The sequence below is a fragment of the Aspergillus oryzae genome, chromosome 6 (assembly GCF_000184455.2).
Source record: "Aspergillus oryzae RIB40 DNA, chromosome 6".
In the NCBI taxonomy this organism is placed as follows: Eukaryota; Fungi; Ascomycota; class Eurotiomycetes; order Eurotiales; family Aspergillaceae; genus Aspergillus; species Aspergillus oryzae.
In genome coordinates, this window is record NC_036440.1 from 1,145,919 (window position 1) to 1,162,577 (window position 16,659).

General features: G+C 48.0%; 6 protein-coding genes across 6 annotated transcripts; 3 read left to right on the plus strand and 3 right to left on the minus strand.

The window, feature by feature from the left end:
* Positions 1-709: 709 nt before the first annotated feature.
* Positions 710-1,498, plus strand: AO090020000270 (2-keto-4-pentenoate hydratase; the record flags this gene model as incomplete). The annotated part of the gene is made up of 1 exon (XM_001824563.1): positions 710-1,498. The coding sequence occupies one exon, from the start codon at positions 710-712 to the stop codon at positions 1,496-1,498; it is 789 nt and encodes a 262-aa protein (XP_001824615.1).
* A 605-nt stretch (positions 1,499-2,103) lies between these two features.
* Positions 2,104-4,375, minus strand: AO090020000269 (fungal specific transcription factor domain-containing protein; the record flags this gene model as incomplete). The annotated part of the gene is made up of 7 exons (XM_023238078.1): positions 2,104-2,603; positions 2,656-2,836; positions 2,899-3,074; positions 3,133-3,403; positions 3,457-4,001; positions 4,145-4,276; positions 4,327-4,375. 7 exons carry the CDS (start codon positions 4,373-4,375, stop codon positions 2,104-2,106), a joined length of 1,854 nt encoding a protein of 617 aa, XP_023092773.1.
* A 1,857-nt stretch (positions 4,376-6,232) lies between these two features.
* On the minus strand, positions 6,233-6,721 carry AO090020000268 (uncharacterized protein; the record flags this gene model as incomplete). Its single annotated transcript, XM_023238079.1, has 3 exons — positions 6,233-6,429; positions 6,518-6,551; positions 6,575-6,721. The coding sequence occupies 3 exons, from the start codon at positions 6,719-6,721 to the stop codon at positions 6,233-6,235; spliced, it is 378 nt and encodes a 125-aa protein (XP_023092772.1).
* Positions 6,722-8,761: 2,040 nt separating this feature from the next.
* AO090020000267 (uncharacterized protein) lies at positions 8,762-10,700 on the minus strand (the record flags this gene model as incomplete). The annotated part of the gene is made up of 4 exons (XM_023238080.1): positions 8,762-8,801; positions 9,129-10,274; positions 10,333-10,436; positions 10,497-10,700. 4 exons carry the CDS (start codon positions 10,698-10,700, stop codon positions 8,762-8,764), a joined length of 1,494 nt encoding a protein of 497 aa, XP_023092771.1.
* A 1,948-nt stretch (positions 10,701-12,648) lies between these two features.
* AO090020000265 (type I glyceraldehyde-3-phosphate dehydrogenase) lies at positions 12,649-13,982 on the plus strand (the record flags this gene model as incomplete). Its single annotated transcript, XM_001824559.1, has 5 exons — positions 12,649-12,739; positions 12,811-13,380; positions 13,451-13,565; positions 13,625-13,832; positions 13,890-13,982. 5 exons carry the CDS (start codon positions 12,649-12,651, stop codon positions 13,980-13,982), a joined length of 1,077 nt encoding a protein of 358 aa, XP_001824611.1.
* A 352-nt stretch (positions 13,983-14,334) lies between these two features.
* On the plus strand, positions 14,335-15,693 carry AO090020000264 (uncharacterized protein; the record flags this gene model as incomplete). The annotated part of the gene is made up of 1 exon (XM_001824558.1): positions 14,335-15,693. One exon carries the CDS (start codon positions 14,335-14,337, stop codon positions 15,691-15,693), a length of 1,359 nt encoding a protein of 452 aa, XP_001824610.1.
* Between the last annotated feature and the right edge of the window lie 966 nt (positions 15,694-16,659).

Sequence of the window (16,659 nt, forward strand, 5' to 3'; positions counted from 1 at the left end):
ACCCCTAGAGGCTCTACCTTTGACTTCTGTTTTGTAAATCAATTGAAGTTTTTATTCTCTTATGGTTACTCGGAGTTTGTACATATTCTACTCGTATTCTTTAATACGCATACATCGGAGTCGAGACCATCCCGGATTGCTTTACGCTACGTTACTATCCAATATTCATATATTATCTGTATCATGGATAAAATAAACATCTACATATCGGAAACAATAAGCTCCCCCTACTCAGTCAGACATACACACCCTGTCCTCGTGAGCATCCTTCCAGAAACCGAAGCTATACTACTTACCGTACACGATTTAACCACATATGGTAAAAAGTTCCCAAAGCCTAGAACCATGGAGATGCAATGCAATTCAAGTCGACCTGAATCACTTGACCTAGATGTCGACTAAAGGATCTCCACGTATGGCCGAGTGTGGTTTGTTTCCTCGGGTGTAAAACCCGAGATAGGGTCGGTAACGGGGAGAATCCGATCTGGAGCCGAGGCCGATCCGACGACTTGCTTTGGTCTATACAAACCATATAGATATATATACGTATCTGCGCGTGTATACTTCGATCATACAAAATCGTACATCTGTCTATTACATTCATACATCTCCATTGAAGGCAGAGTTCGTGACTACTTCAAAAACAAAATCGAGCCAATCCTCTATCAACAACACCGAACCATCGCTAAAAAGTCTATCATCAATCAAAATGGCCGCCAAAGAAACCGAACTCCAAGAGGTCTCCCTCGCCCTGCGCACCGCACGGGCAAACAAAACCCCAATCCCAACCCCCAGCAAAACCTGGCCCACCCTCGACGCCGAAGACGGGTTCAAGGTCCAACAAATCAACACCGAGCACGCAGTCAAGAACGGCGACCGTCTAGTGGGCTACAAGCTCGGCAACATCGCCAAAGTAATGCAAGACGCCTTCAGGCTCGACCACCCAGACTACGGGTTCCTGCTCGCCAGCACCTTCGTCTACGAAAGTACCACCGTCCACCTGAAAGACTACATCAAGCCCTACGTCGAACTGGAACCGGCATTCGTTCTTCACAAACCACTCAAGGGTCCTAATGTCACAGTCGCGGACGTGATTAACGCCATCGACTACGCTATCCCCGCCATCGAGATCATCGATTCCCGGGTGCAGAACTGGGAGATTGGACTTGCGGATACGCTAGCTGATAATGGGTCTACGGGTGCTGTTATCCTCGGTGGAACTCCGAGGAAGTTGACTGAGCTTACGCTAAGGGATACAAGGGGTACGTTGCGGTTTAATGATAAGCAGGTTATGGATGGGAATACGGCCAATGTACTTGGGAATCCTATCTCGGCGGTGGCGTGGTTGGTCAATCGGTTGGCGGCTTATGATATTGAGTTTCTGCCGGGGCAGGTTATTCTTCCTGGGAGTTGTTTGCAGGCTGTGCCTATGACGGAGGCTGGGCATTGGAATTGTACTTTTGAGGGGTGGGGGAGTGTTGAGTTTGATGTTGTGTAGATGGGTGGTTTGGTTGGGATTGGACTGATAGATAGATTTATTGTGATAGATTTGTTTTAGATTTTGGTTTATATGATGTTTGGTGGTTTGATTATAGAACTGTACTTCGCTTCAGGACACCTTATAACTGCTGATAATGATGTGTTTATATTCTGGGAGATGAACCCCGTGGGATGTTTAGTAAATCCGTTGTTCGTAAACTATCCTGGCACTGGCACGAAATTTCCTCTAAAGGAGCTTGACCTAAGAAAAGGTCACGGAAAGAAGCCGAGCATCGGGTGTGGATAGGGCTAGGGGTATCACGAGGAACACGGATTGGTGGATCCAAATCCCGAGGTGGTTCTGGGGTCGGCGATCAGAATGGGTCGTGCTCCGGGATATTGTGGGGTCATTCATTCACCGGTGAGTAGTAATCATGGCAGTGAACACTTGGTGTTGAAGGGTGCTTTTGACGGGGGTAAGGTTTCTAGTAACTCCACGAAAGTAGGACCTACGTTGGACGCAAGCTGAGCTATACAAGGACTGCACATCACCGCTAAAGACAGTATACGGTAGCGCAGACAACTACCAGTATCATGATGAATCGTAACATCATTGCCACATTTCTATGTCTCTCTAGGATCCAGCAGACTATAAGACTCATGATGCCCAATCTGCGCAACAATAGAAAAGAACTCATAAGATGAAATGCCCAAACTATCCAGACATTCCATATTACTAGCCGTCGGTCGCAGATCCGAGGGTAATAGCTCCGGGTCCCCATCCATCGGCAGAGTGGGTTCAGGGACCGGTAATAAGTGATTCTCCAGCTGGTGTGAGGAACTTTCAACCGCATGTTCATCCTGTGGTAAGCTGTGTAGAGTGAGAGTCTGTAAGCCGCACTGCTCAATCCGCGTGGCCAGTTCCTGGAACAGGTACTCGAGATGCGTCAATTCGGCTTTTCGTGCGGCTGCTACCTGGTTCCCTTTGTAGATCATTCCGTCTAGGATGGAGTATACCTGGTTGAGGGAACAGTCTTCTACGGCTCCTGGGAAGAGGGTATGGGCCATCATTAGGTGGATTGCAGCTCCGTATGTGTATTCTAGGTCGAAGGGTAGGAACGCCTCTGTTGATTTCTTAGTACGGGAGAATAGTTTATGGAATGAATGTTGGCTTACCCAAGAGATCATCCTCGTCGGTTAATAGTTGTAATGTCTTTGCAGCTGACTTGATTCCGGTTGCGATCAGGGCCACTGTGGCAACGAGTAAGCTCTGCCAGTCTTCTTCACCGTGTCCCAGCTTCTCTAGTCGTTCTTTGAGAACGGACAATAGTAACGGACGCGTGGCAACAATGACACACTGGATCGTGAAGTTCATTAGCAATGATGGGGAAGCGAATAGAACGGTATCGCAAGGCGCACCTGGTGATATATTAACATGATAAGGCGTGTCTCTCTGGGAACCCGGTGAAGGGGCTTCTGGAGCTGTATCGACACTGCACTTTCAATTTCCTGGGCCAGCCCAGCCATGGTGTGTAGGACCGACCTCGTCTGCTCCAAGAAGATGCCGAGTTGAGTTTCCTCGGTCTTATAAATTGCTTTAATGTATCAGTCAGCGATAACAGACTACGAACTATCGTTTGGGAAAGGGCTTACAGGAAAGAATGAATGAGAGCATTTGCGACAATCGGACACGAAGACTGAGCGTTGCATTGCGCGATGACGCCGTTGGTGGATCGGTCAAGGTCGTAATATCGTTATCCTGGGTAATCATCGGTAGCCCCAGCGATGCCGAGAAATGGCGATCCATGAGGTAGAGAGTCCACCACAGGTTATGGCAGCGGGTCACCGTGTCGATTCCGAGCTCCTCCTCTGGCAGTTGGGTATGCATCCCCTCTAATTGTGCGATGCGTATGGCTTGACCAAGCTGTACCTGTTAGCAGACTCACCAATTGGGATCTCATAGTATTGTAAACTTACATATACGTGGGCGGACTCTCGATGATCAATAGAATACAAGTACAGTCCTGCAAGTCCCAGCACTTCAATGGCTAGCAGACTGTCCTTCCACAAGGTCGAATGTTCCGGCATGAGGGACATTGCGCGAATGAAGTATTTTGCTCCCGGGGGTTCCCTGGTGTTTTTGGTGGGCTGTATTACGAAGGCGCTCCCGAATGCCAACACTAGGAGGTATTGGACGAACCATAACTTATACTCCATGGCCTTTGAGAGGGCATCGCCGTAGTAGAATTCGTGGAGATGGGCTAGGAAGGTCTTCTTTTCGAAAAGGAAATAGTTTTGTCCCATGTAGAACATCACAGTGTTCAACAAGTAGAGCGCATGGTCCAGCGAAGGTAGCCCATGGATATCAGGCTGGTCGTCCGGCGGTGCGGGTCGCCAATGCAGGAGATAGATGTCTCGGTCGATGAGATTCGGGGCGCTGTGCGATTCTAAGTTGAGCCTCTCAGTCATCATCAGCGTCAGTCGAGCTGTGAAGGACCACATGGATGAGGGAGCCAGCCAAACTATGCGACACCGTTAGCACTCATTCATATTAGTTAAAAAGCGCAGTGTATCCCCCGTCCTCTATCTGACCATTTAACCTTCTCGCAGCTATTTGAGGACTTGGGACCGAGCCATATCATCTTCTATGAGGTGGTATACCTACTCCAACTCCGCTTATTGCGGTGGGTATTCTTGATCGTTTTAGACGGCAAGGTAAACGGACTGGTCCAGATACTGCGCGCATGGTCGACCCTCAGTGGTGCGTGGATCGCGGGCTCTTCAGACCCTACAGCGTCTGAATCAACTTAGTGGCGTTCAATAAACCATAATTTCATGATCCTATACCTTCGGGTTCGACATCCGGGGTAAACGCAGTCTCGGAAGACCGCTTCATACCCTGAGAATGAGACTTCTCCGCCTCCCGCCGCAGCTGCTGCAAATAACTGTAAGGATTAGCAGGGCAATTCACCTTGAATAAGCCAGAGACTTACCTCTCCGTCACAACGACCTTGTTTGGCGGTTCGGTAAACACACATCGCACTTTACGACGCTGGCAGTTATTGCACGGATCCGTTCCCGAGCACTTAATTTTGCTCTGTCGGCACGAAACACAACTGTGGTGCCCTAGCGGTCAGTTTAGGCTATAATGCGAGGATATAAGGGTCGCTTCTTACGCATTTGCAGTCCGCCTGGCCTTGCGAGACTCGGATTTACTCTCGGCGACCATAATGCATGCGACACTGTCCCGTGGAGAAGTATGGAGGGATAATTTCTGGGGGATGGGCGCAAAAAAGCCGAAGGGTGGCCATTTCATCCCCACACTATGGGGTCGAGGTTGACCCGATGTCCCGAGATTCGGTCCACTCTGAACTTTATCTGCCGGTCGGCCATGAGGGTTTTATATTCTTTTCTAGGTAAATTGCATTGCTGAATTACATTAACATCTAGAGCAATGGTTGGTATTCTATCTTACGACTCGATTCTCTGTAGTGGGCCGATTCTTTCCTCGAAACGTGACCACGTTCCTAACATAAATCATAGCCTATATTCCCGTCTATCAACCTATATACTCTACATTCATACCAACATTGAACCCTAAATTTCACACAGAGTTGGAGTTATCCGCACAGGAGAAAGCAGCCGAACCCCCACTCGAGTTGTATGTATCAATAATCCCAACCACCGACCCGTACGTCCCGGCAACCATCAGAAAGGTTCCAGACACAATCACAAACATACTGAAGCCGGCCATGAAATACCACTTCTTGGTCCTGGTTGCAGTTCCCCAGTTATCGTAGAGCCACATGCCACCCATCGTCTGAAAACACATGAGTGGACCCAGTAGCGCACCGATCAGGGAGACCAGCGAGTCGAAGACAGGGATCACACTGGCAATGATGTATGCAATGACGGCAATACTCAAAGTGCAGCTGAGCCAACAGATCCAGTGAGTTGGCGAGTTGCTAGTTAGGTGTTTGGAGCCTCGGAGGAGGTGAAGGAAGATGTATTTGGCGGGTATCTTTAGGTGGGTATCTTATGTTAGTGTAGCCCAGAACGTTGGTTGGTGATGCCTTACATGAGATACAATTGTTAACGTAACAATCAAACCGGGCAATGCGAAGCCGTAGGAGATTTTCTTCACAGTCCCACCGGCAGAGCCAAGGGCTGGTGACGAGACGTAAGATCCACAGTAGTAGACCACGACGCCAATGACAAGATAGATAATAGTTACACCAGCCTGACAGGCCATCACGGCTTTCGTAAACTGGCTAGGTTCGCGCATCTCGGAGACAATCGAAAAGAAGCCCGGTGTGCCGGAAAACGCAAAGACGATGGCAGATACGGCGGTGATTCCCTTAGTAAAACCGGGATTGCCGACGACTTTGAAGTCGGAAACCCATTCGCCTGGCGGTGCAGCCGCAGGGCGATCTTGAATACCAATGGTGATGGTAACAATGAGAACTAGAAAATGTTAGATTTCTCTCTGGCGGTGTTTCGGTTGACAATGGATATGCAGAGAAGAACATACTTGCAGTAAGAATGCATGGCAATCCGACCCAGGCAAGCCAGGTAATCTTGCCCAGAGTCCGAATACTACTGAACAGGAATCCTGGAATGGCAGCAATAACCACAAACACAGCCGTACAGAGGGCGTGGGTTGAGACTGCATTGAGCCCGATGGAAATCCCTAGAATACCAGAGCCGGCATTGAAGATGTAATATAAAATACAAGTCAGCAGAGTACAACCATTCATCCATGATTGAGACACCTACAGAGACAGAATGCAGTTGCAAGAATAACACGCCCGATTGGACCAAGTATTAAAGCTCCTGCATCATCGATTCCATATATCTCACGGTGGCGAAGCTTAAACGTGCCAACAACGTAGGCAGACCATGTGGTGATAGCAGCAACGGCACATAGAACAATTACACCAGGGACCATGCCTAGGGTATCAAAAGCCGTCGGTATAGACAGAACACCCAATCCGATCTGGGTCTTCATCATGAGAATCACGGTGCCAAAAAAGCCCACCTAGCCACTGATCAGTTTCGACGAGTGTGTACACCTGTGAATCGTGCCAATGCATACATTACGATAATTGGGGCCCTCCTCAGATATTTCTCCAAAGACAGCATAATGTGTTACCTCCTCCCAAACTTCTTCCTTCTTCGGAGAATGATCCTGCATGTCGTCAATGGTGACATTGAATATACTTCGTTCAGACAGACGATCCATATTGAAGGTGTTAGTGGAGAAATGGTCGTTCACATTTTGCCAGGCAAAGCTGAATGCTAAGCCTTCTTATAATCAGAATCTGGAGAAAGGTATGGGGGTGTGGGCACGTCATCTTCGAATCTCGTTGGGTGGATTAGGCATTGGTCAAGTATCCTTTCTAATTCGTGCATCGTGAAACCCCAAACCCCGCGATATGGGGGCCGTCGTGTTTGCGGGGAGACTGTGGGGCGTCTTTTCGTCCTATCCGAACCCGACCCGTGGGCCTTCCTACGGGTACATCTCCCTCTTCCAGAGCCGGTGAGTTACTAGGTAGGATCTTAGTGTTCAGCCTTCTGTTCTCCCGTTTGGGTGTTTGTCTAAGATAGCTCGGAAGCCGAACCCGATAGTACTTATCCGAGGGTCTTTGTTGGGCTTCATACAACCACAACACCACAACATTCGATGATTCATGATATTTCTACAAGCATTCCACGGTATTATCAGCGACACAGTCAATAGTATGGTGTAATTCTTAAGTTTTAATTTCCCCTGCGCATCTTGGTCGTTCCTGGGATCTCAGGCATGGAACGTCTTTGAAGCTAAGTCCATATTAATTAAACATACCCTGTCTAGTATGCAGGAACTAGTATCACCGAGGGCACAGTGTGCCTACCACTTGTGGCCTGGATAGACTAGTGAAAGTCGTTCGTTCACTTGAGGAGACTATGTGGAGCTTAGTATGAGAACGTCAGCTCGCTAATATGAAACAGGTTAAGCAAATGAGAACATCCGAGATAATGAGAACCGTCACATCAATCCTCGCCACACCCTGCGTGATTTTTCTAGAAACAAACGTCTGCGGGCCGTTAAACTTACTACTTTGGGCTACAAAGCCTCATCAGCTCTGAGGATATGTCTATGCTCTCATCCCGTCGGTACGAGAAAAGCATGTTGACGGAAGAAAAGGAAATATGCACCCTGAATATCTGCTGCAGCCCGGGAAGTTTAACTGGGTTCTCGGAAGGAAAGGTCGAAGAATCCTAGATGTTCGCTGCATAGCCGGATCAATCCTACTGGGTGAGCTGAGCTAGAAGGTGGCAATTCCTTCGCTGGCCCTCCGAGCACTTATCCCTGTAAGTATCATCAAGAATAGCAAGATCTTCGAGATCTCCACGGCTAGTAATATCTCCTCTGCTGCTGGTTTCCTAAAGGGGATTCTTCCCCAAAAGCTAGAAAGCAGGTCCAGAATCCTAATGCCGTCCTCACCTATGTTGGTGCCATCACTGATCAGCTTGTTGACGAGAAAATTGTTGAGACCGTGACGTGGACTCAGAAAGATTCCCCCTGCATCACTGGCATTGCTGGTGAGGATAAGATTAAATGACCCCCTGCAAGCATGCCTTTTCTCTTGCTGTTGGACGTGCTTCCCTATTGTCTCTTGAAAATAGGACAACTGGGGGGTAGTGTTTCCCTCAAGCTGAAAGAGCCTTTCATGCGGTCGGAAAGGCACCTCCGAGAAGGTATATTGGATCTCCTCGGAGCCATAATACTCGGAAGGCACAGTGCCGACTGGCATGCGCCTACGTTTTTATTTTGGTGTAGTTGCTCGTCGATCTCACAAAATGCATCGAATCAACCAACCAACGCTCTCTGACTCATTCGCACGTTGCATTTTGGAACGGTGGACTGGTTATGAATTAGTATGGAGATATTCCAATTGATGATATTTCTATTCTCATAGGGATTGCCTCTTACAGGAATTATGCATCTTCATATTTAGCGTGAGATGTAGGTGTAAAATATTGGGAATGCAGTGAAGGCGGGTATTGAGTTTTACCACGGGAAATGGTAGATTTCTCCTAGTCTTCCCGATACCCTTTACTATGCAGAGACTTAATATCTTTACCGGAACTATACTTATGATCACCTAAGCTGCTCTCTCTCTCTCTTTTTCTTTTTTCGAAACGAGAAAATAATACATATATAGAGTAATTCCATCATATCCTTCTCAATCCTTATGATTTTGTGGCCATTAGGTCTCACGCGGAAAACTGCTTGGATTTATAATTTATAATTATGGTGATCAAAACAGGATCGAGATCTACAAGTCATTGTAGAGTCACGGACAAACCTAGTAGAAAGTCCAACGTCTATTTGTTTCCTGTAGAGCCTACATAAAATGTAGGAGTGATATAATCTTTTGGGTTAGAGGGGTGCAAGGCAATACTAAGTGCCAAATGATGTTTTGGTCGGTCAAGTGGGACTGACAAAATATATAAGGCCGTTCTACACATGCGACTTGACCTTCCATCACTTTATTTTAACCATTGTCAATTTGCTAACAATATATAAAGTACCAGATCAACATTAAACCCGAAAAAGATCAAGCAATCTTCTACTCTCCGTACACTATCCTCAGTAGGCATACAGCAGGCCCTCATCGGCACCTGGAAGAATACCTTGCCTTATCTTCCTATTCGTGTTCTGCAACCAGAACCTCAAGACCCACGCACTAACTATAACAGCAACACTGAAGGCCGCATTTGACGCCATGGCAGTCAGATAGCGAGGCCCGTCGCTTTTTGGATAGAGATACGCGGTGTAAATATACGACGCATTCGCAACAACATTAACGAAAGAGAGGGACGCCGCTTTCTTTTCCGGCGTCTGTCCCAACGTCGCCGAGACCCAACCCAGAATGACCGAATTCGCCGCATACGCACCACTCGCGAACAAGAAGCACGAGATATATCTGGCAGCTGTGTTCAACGTCGCGCAGGATATAATGAACCCGATGGCTGCAGCGCCGATGCAGCCGGTGATGTGCCAGGTGCGCTCGTTATACCGACCGGAGGTGATGCCTATCACGATACTGGCGAGACATGTAGCGATATATGGCGGACATGTGAGAACGAGTGTGATTGTACTGTTGTAGCCGAGACTTCCCACTACGGTCGGGAAGAAGTTGTTGAAGCTGCAGGAACTCAGGTGCATGTTTTGCATGAAGGCTAGCAGGAACAGCCGTGGGTCGCGGAAGGCTTGCTTCAGGCCGGCAATGGGGCCCTTGGATTCTTCGCTGTTGACTGTATCCTTGAGTATGCGGTCATGGGCTAGTTGGCGTTCTTCGGGAGTGAGCCATCGCGTGGTGAGTGGGTGATCGGGGAGCATGAAGAGGCCGAGTATGGCGATTCCGAATGTGACTGCGCCTTCGATTATGAAGAGCCATTGCCAACCTGCTAGACCGTGTGTCTTGTCCAAGGTGGAGAAGGTTGCTGCCGCGACGAGACCTGCCACTCCTGTTGCGATGATATTGCCCGAATATAAAATCGAGATCCGGAGAGCGATTTCTTTGCGGGTGTAGAAGACGGATAAGAGGAAGAGAGCACCGGGGTAGAAAGGGGCTTCGGTGATACCCAGGAAGAACCTGACCATCACCAGCCCGACATAGTTCTTCGTCAAAGCCGTACAAGCCGAGACAACTGCCCAGCTACCCATGCAAACACTCATGTACAGGGACGGTCGGACCTTCTTGGAGGACATGAGCATGTTGGAGGGAATTTGCATCAACAGGTACCTGTTCGTCGGATTTAGTCAGTAACCATCATTATACGACGTACCATAACTTCACGTACCCCACAAATAAAATCGAAATACAAGTGTTATACTGGGTCCCGACAAGACCAAGATCCTTCTCGAGGTTATTCAGGCGCGCATTCGGAACAGCATTGCGGTCAATCTGAAGTTCATTCGTGTTAGTGGCATAAAGGAGGAGTGCATGGGCCCAGATGATGCTCACAAAATTCATGAAATACATCGCCCACAAAATGGGCATGATTCGCATGTCCAATTTTCGAACAAGACGAATCTCCCTGGGATCTGTCTTGGCCGTGGCACCGGCGTAATCTCCCTGTGCCTTCTCGTCGGCGTGCTTGAGAGAGTGCACATCCTCAATATAGGTACTTTGTGCTTTTCCGCCTTCAGGAGGGCTGTGGGACTTCATATCTGATTTGGAAAGGGAAGCCGTGGCTGTGAACTTCAGGACCGATACAAAGATCAATATGAATTGGTGTAGTCTCAAAGACTAGGAAGATCTATATGTACATCGATCGCATAATAGTCCAGAATTACGGGGCCACAGGACCATGTATGCCATATTTATACTCATCACGGATAGGAAGAAAGCTGCCCAGCTCCAGACGAGCCCAGACCACGAGTCAAGCATAGCAAAAAAAAGGTTTAGTGGGATCCAGGTCACTCGTGGCCAAGAGAACTAAACCAGCTCCACATCGTGATTGAGCATCGTCCATCAACGAATAGACGTGTTTAGAATGAACGCGATCAGCGATCCCCAGACTTCTGCCCCGCATTTTACAACACATTCAACGGGGTCACAAAATCCGGGGTTGTTTGATCCAGACTGTGCTGTAGGGGAACTAGCGGTAGAACAAATAGGCTAAACAGAACTTCCAGGTCTTAGCCATGGAATGAAGAGCTTAGCAGGGTCTTGATTATTGTCGGTGTGGTTTGTGGCGTTGATGTGCCGCCGCTTTCTTTGTTGTAGTCTCGCTTGGCGGAGGTCATGAACCCCGTTTCAATGAGAATAGCCGCCGGCTTTATATCGTAGGTAGAATGTTGTACCAGAGTTCATGCGAAGTTGTTGGACTTGAACCAGACCGCCGTGTCTGCGATGGACAAATTGATCACAATCCACGGCACTGTGTGGTACAGTAGCTTTGGAGTGCGTTTTCAGCTTCTTGGCATATTTACCCATCAGACGCCCGTGCGCTGGTCATTGATTGCTATGTGCTTCTTTTGGTATGGATTGTCTATCGCTCTCATGGTGATCCCTGCTTCGGACGAATATTAATGACTAGGGTAGGGTATCTTTCTGGCGATATCATCAGCGTCTGTAAGTTCCCGTGTGGTTCTTTTGTTTGTCAATAAATACCTCGCAGCGAGCCATGTGCCCTATTACAGGACTTCTTCTGCATTTCTGGACGGTCTCAACAAGTATCTACCTATTGACAGAGCTATGCTGACATGATTAACCATAATGAACAACGTAGCTCCGTATCCCGCCGCTCCGGATATGGTGTTCTGGTGTGTAAGATACGGAGTAGATTGCGAAATAAAGCAAATCAACCATCTTAACTACCCACGGCTCAAAAGAATTACCATGGCTTCCCAATGCCGAGTAGATATACCCTTACGACATGAAAGATCGAGAACCAGGCCCAGAGTGGAGCCTGCCCCAGACTTGTCCTGGAGATATTGCCGGTAATCGGACAAGACATTCCCGCTCCGATTTCCGTCGGACATGAAATCGTCCGGCTAGGCGGAGAGACCCTGAACACCAACCTATCCTATGGGACACTGGGGATATGACAATATGCATGTTAATTTGACTCGGTATGTTTCGACGGAAACATCGTGCTGGGGTAGTTTAGCACACGTTGACGCTCGGTTATTGGTGGTATGGGGTTGCAAGGACACGGCGGACCTCGTTAAAACTGAAGATGAATCGTCGACCCGGCATATCTCTCGGCAAGGCACACCGGTTGTCCACTGGCAGTAGCCGCAGCGCGCCGTTAATTCGCGGTTCTGATTTGCTATTAAGTGAAAGCCGATTAAATATCCGGTCATCGGGACATTGACCCAAGAAGTGGACCTGCCATTGCTGAGTACGGGAATTCCCGGCATTCTTACTGGTCAGTGCCCTCACGGAGAAGTATACGGATGATGCTACTTCATGGTTCTTGCGTAATGATTTGATGTATATATAGAATAGGGAGAGTTGGTAGTGAGACATGTTGGACTCCGGAAATTGTACTTATTGACTGTCAAGCCTCGTCTGTTTAGATTGGTTGCAATATACATTGTCTTCAGATTCAATCTGGTTCATCGAACTTCATCTACTTTATTGTAGTACTTCCTTCTCAGATAACACCATGGCTCCCTCAATCAGTGACTTCCCTCACAGTGTGGCCTCTACCCAGCCTTCTGTTTGTAAGGTCGGCATCAACGGGTTCGGCCGTATAGGTTGGTCATATCTATCCGGGACTATGCCCATGCAACATTCAACCATTAACCACAACCCCTTGCACCACTAGGTCGGAACGTCTTACGTGCCTCCCTTAACAGAACAGACCTCCAAATTGTCGCCATCAATCACACATGTAATACCGTGCAAGACCTCATCTACCTCATCCGCTATGACTCCTGCATGGGCAAACTATCAGACGACATCTCTATCCACGCCCTCTCAGACACCCTAATCACCATCAACGGTCGCCAGATCGTCCTCACCTCCGAACGTGACCTCCAAAAACTCAACTGGAGTGCTGTCGGTGTTGACTATGTTGTCGAATGCACCGGCAAGTTCACAAAACGTGATCTAGCCCTGCAGCACGTTACCTACGGCCACGCCAAGCGGGTCGTCATTTCCGCCCCCAGCTCCGACTCCCCAACATATGTATATGGGGTCAACTCAGATAACTACAGGGCCGATGAAGACCGACGAGTGGTTTCTTGTGCGAGTTGTACCACAAACTGCGTTACCCCGGTGTTGAAGGTGCTACACCAGCAATTCGGAATCGTGCAGGGACTCCTGACTACGGTTCATGCGGCGACCCAATCTCAGCAGGTTCTGGATGGGTATAGCAAGAAGAACCGTCGCCTGGGTAGGTTTACTACTTCTATCTGCTTAGAACAGGCTTGTGAAGACAAGGGATCGATGCTAATACTCAACAGGCCGCAGTGTCTTCGATAACATCATCCCCACTACTACCGGTGCCGCAAAGGCCATTGCTACTGTCCTGCCCGAACTGACAGGCAAGGTAACTGGAGTGTCGATCCGTGTACCAGCGTAAGCCATCATCTTCATTACTCCCGTCTAGGGGTAAAAGCTAACCCGACCAATGATAGTCCCAACGTCTCCATGATCGACTTGACCGTAACCACAGAACAGCCCACATCATTGGCTGAGATAATGGCCGCCTTCCGCCGCGCAGCCAAGACTAGTCTTGCGGGAGTCCTCTATGTCAGTGACGAGGAGCTTGTCAGTAGCGACTATAAGGGAAACCCAAACAGTGCCGTTGTGGACGCCCCTGCTTGTACAGAGTTGAATCCTCAGGTTCGTCTTAGCTATTATTCCTACTCATTTAAGGGTGTAAGCTGACAGCAGATGTAGTTCTTCAAGATCATGGCGTGGTATGATAACGAATGGGGATATTCGAACCGACTCTTGGATTTGACTGCACATGTGGCCTTGCAGGAACAATAGGCGTTGGATATTTTGGTGGGACAGATAATGTGATGTTTGATATGACCTTTAATTTCCTGTTTATAGATATATAATCGATTGTTTTTATTTTGAAGATGGTATGAGCACTGGTTGCACTGCCATAGACTTGACCCGCGGGTTCATTTCATATTGCCATTTCATATCGCCTAGAAACTAGATTAGATCTGATATTCGTGAAGGCAGTGCCATTGTAAGGAGTAGTAGTATGTCATGATGAGCGAATTCTTCTTTCATTGCCTGCAATCAAATAGATCGAGACTGCTGCCTCCTAACAGATCACCACTCCTTCGATTGGCCCTGCCGGAACACCAAACAACACCGACTCCCCAAAATGGATATACTGCCGAATGAGCTGATATTATTAGTTGGAGAATACATCAACGATGATGTGTTCTCGAAACTAGCCTTGAGCAAATGCTCTCGCAGGCTTCAGTGGCTGTTTGACCCCACTACGGTCTATTCATCCATTCACATTTCCTCCATCGGGACCAGAGAAGTTGAACTCATCCAGTATTTGTGGCATCGTCCTGACCTAGCACAACTCGTCCATGATGCCAATTTTGGCTTCGCACGGGGTTTTCATCCGGATTATCCGTCCCTGACTAAGGCTTGTAGCCCGCGGTGGAATTCGACAATTGAACATATCGTTGATGATATATGTGAATCGGAACGCGAGAAAGCTTCGTGGAATATGCGGCTACGACAATTATGCGAAGATGCCTGGCTTGGTGTACTCCTCAGTCGCTTGAATAACCTGAAGAGCATCACGCTTGGCTATGGGGATAATCAATGGTTATTGACTAGTATCTTGGACAAAGCGTTGTTGGGCCGACGGCCGTTTAGCACGGCTACTCCGTTCCCATTGCTACAAAAGGTCACTCTCATAAATTACCAAGGCCAGTTCAAATATAATCCACATTTTGCACTGGGCTGGTTTCATCTGCCGGCTGTTCGTACGATCGAGGGCGTCAATATGTGGGACTCTTCTGGTGGAATGGACGTCGGAACGTCGAATATCTCCCGCTTGATAGACCGCGTGAGTTCGGTCACTGAAGTTGTGTTGTCACCGGCCTTCTTTTGTCGCGGCATGGGCGATTGGATCGCAGCATGCCCCAAGCTCGAGCATTTCAAGGTCGACATTGGTGTAATATCTGATGCACCCTCCTCTTATATCTTCGATCCTAGAGAATTCCGCCAGGGTCTTGCCCCTCGCAAGAAAACCCTCAAAGCTCTCTCTATCGAGTTTCACAATTCATACCGCCGATTCCGTGCCAAGCACAGGACTATGGAAGTACAACACTATCTTGGACGTGATGATCTTCCGTTCGGCTCTTTCAGGGAGTTCATTGTTTTGGAACACCTGTCCATGAGGCATGCCAACCTCATGCGACTCCCAGGTGTAAATATCAGGGACAGCCACGACGCTGCTCCACAATGCCTAGTTGACTTGCTGCCGACGTCTCTCAAGTCCCTCGAGATCACCGACGTTGTGCAGGCGTTTATCCTCGGCCTAATCTCTGAGTTGAGGTTGTTAGTTAGACAGCACACCACTATCATACCTCAATTCAAACGTATTGTGCTCCACTTGCAGGAGGGGGAATTGGAACTGGCCATGCTTCTAATCGACGATCTTAAATCGGAATGCGAACGCATGGGCATTCGCCTGATGGTCATAGGACGGTCCATCTAGGTCTTTGATTGGGACGGCAGGGTCAACGCACCGTTGGTGGAGCTTTTGTGAAGTAGGGACTAGGGTATGAACAAGACTGCGATGGAATATTTACATGGGTGCAGTATTTCATGAGGATGTATCCCACAACCATTTCACCTTTCTTAGGAGGTTTCATTTATTTCTGTTGCTTGCATGTACCGCTGTCATGATCTAGAGATCTCCGATTTGCTCATTGGATATCAATGTCATCAATTATACCCGGGTCTTATATATGTAAAATTCCCGGGCTTGATCCCTCGTTGGGTTTATATTTCTAATCTTCTAAATCCTAGGGGTCATTGATATTGATAGACCCACCGTAGCCATCTAATTGGAGCTCTGCAGGTTACAAGTAGATGTACATTAATTCCAATTTTATGAATCAGTAATCCCACCCTCTTCATAAATAACATCAGACTAACAGCCTCTGTCTTATAGAAAAAGTCTGCATCCCACATATCTTCAGAGATCACCAATCCAAGCTTTACCCCAAATAACCACATCCCACAATCCGCTGAATAAGCGGCCAGAGCAGGCACAACTATAAATATCATCAATGACCGGTACCTACATTAGACCCATTATAAATACCCAGCAGCATCTTGAAAATTTATACTCAGCTCTATTCTCTCTTCACTCTCTGCACCTCCAAGTAATAAACCTTTCACCCCTACCCATCTCCAATCATGTCCACATTCAGACAATTCAACCGCTTCCTACCACCAAAAGTCTTCGCATTCTGCAAATACACCATCATAGCAGGCCTAACCGGAGCCACAAGCTGGCAACTATGGTCACGACACTGTTACTTCGAGCCCTTCGGTCCTGACAATGATCCTTTGTTTCAGAGCAAGTACTTTCGGAGGTTTAATCCGAATAAACATCCCTCGTTGGATGATTCGTGCGTACGGGAGGTTCCATTATCTAGAATAAAACCGGGATTGG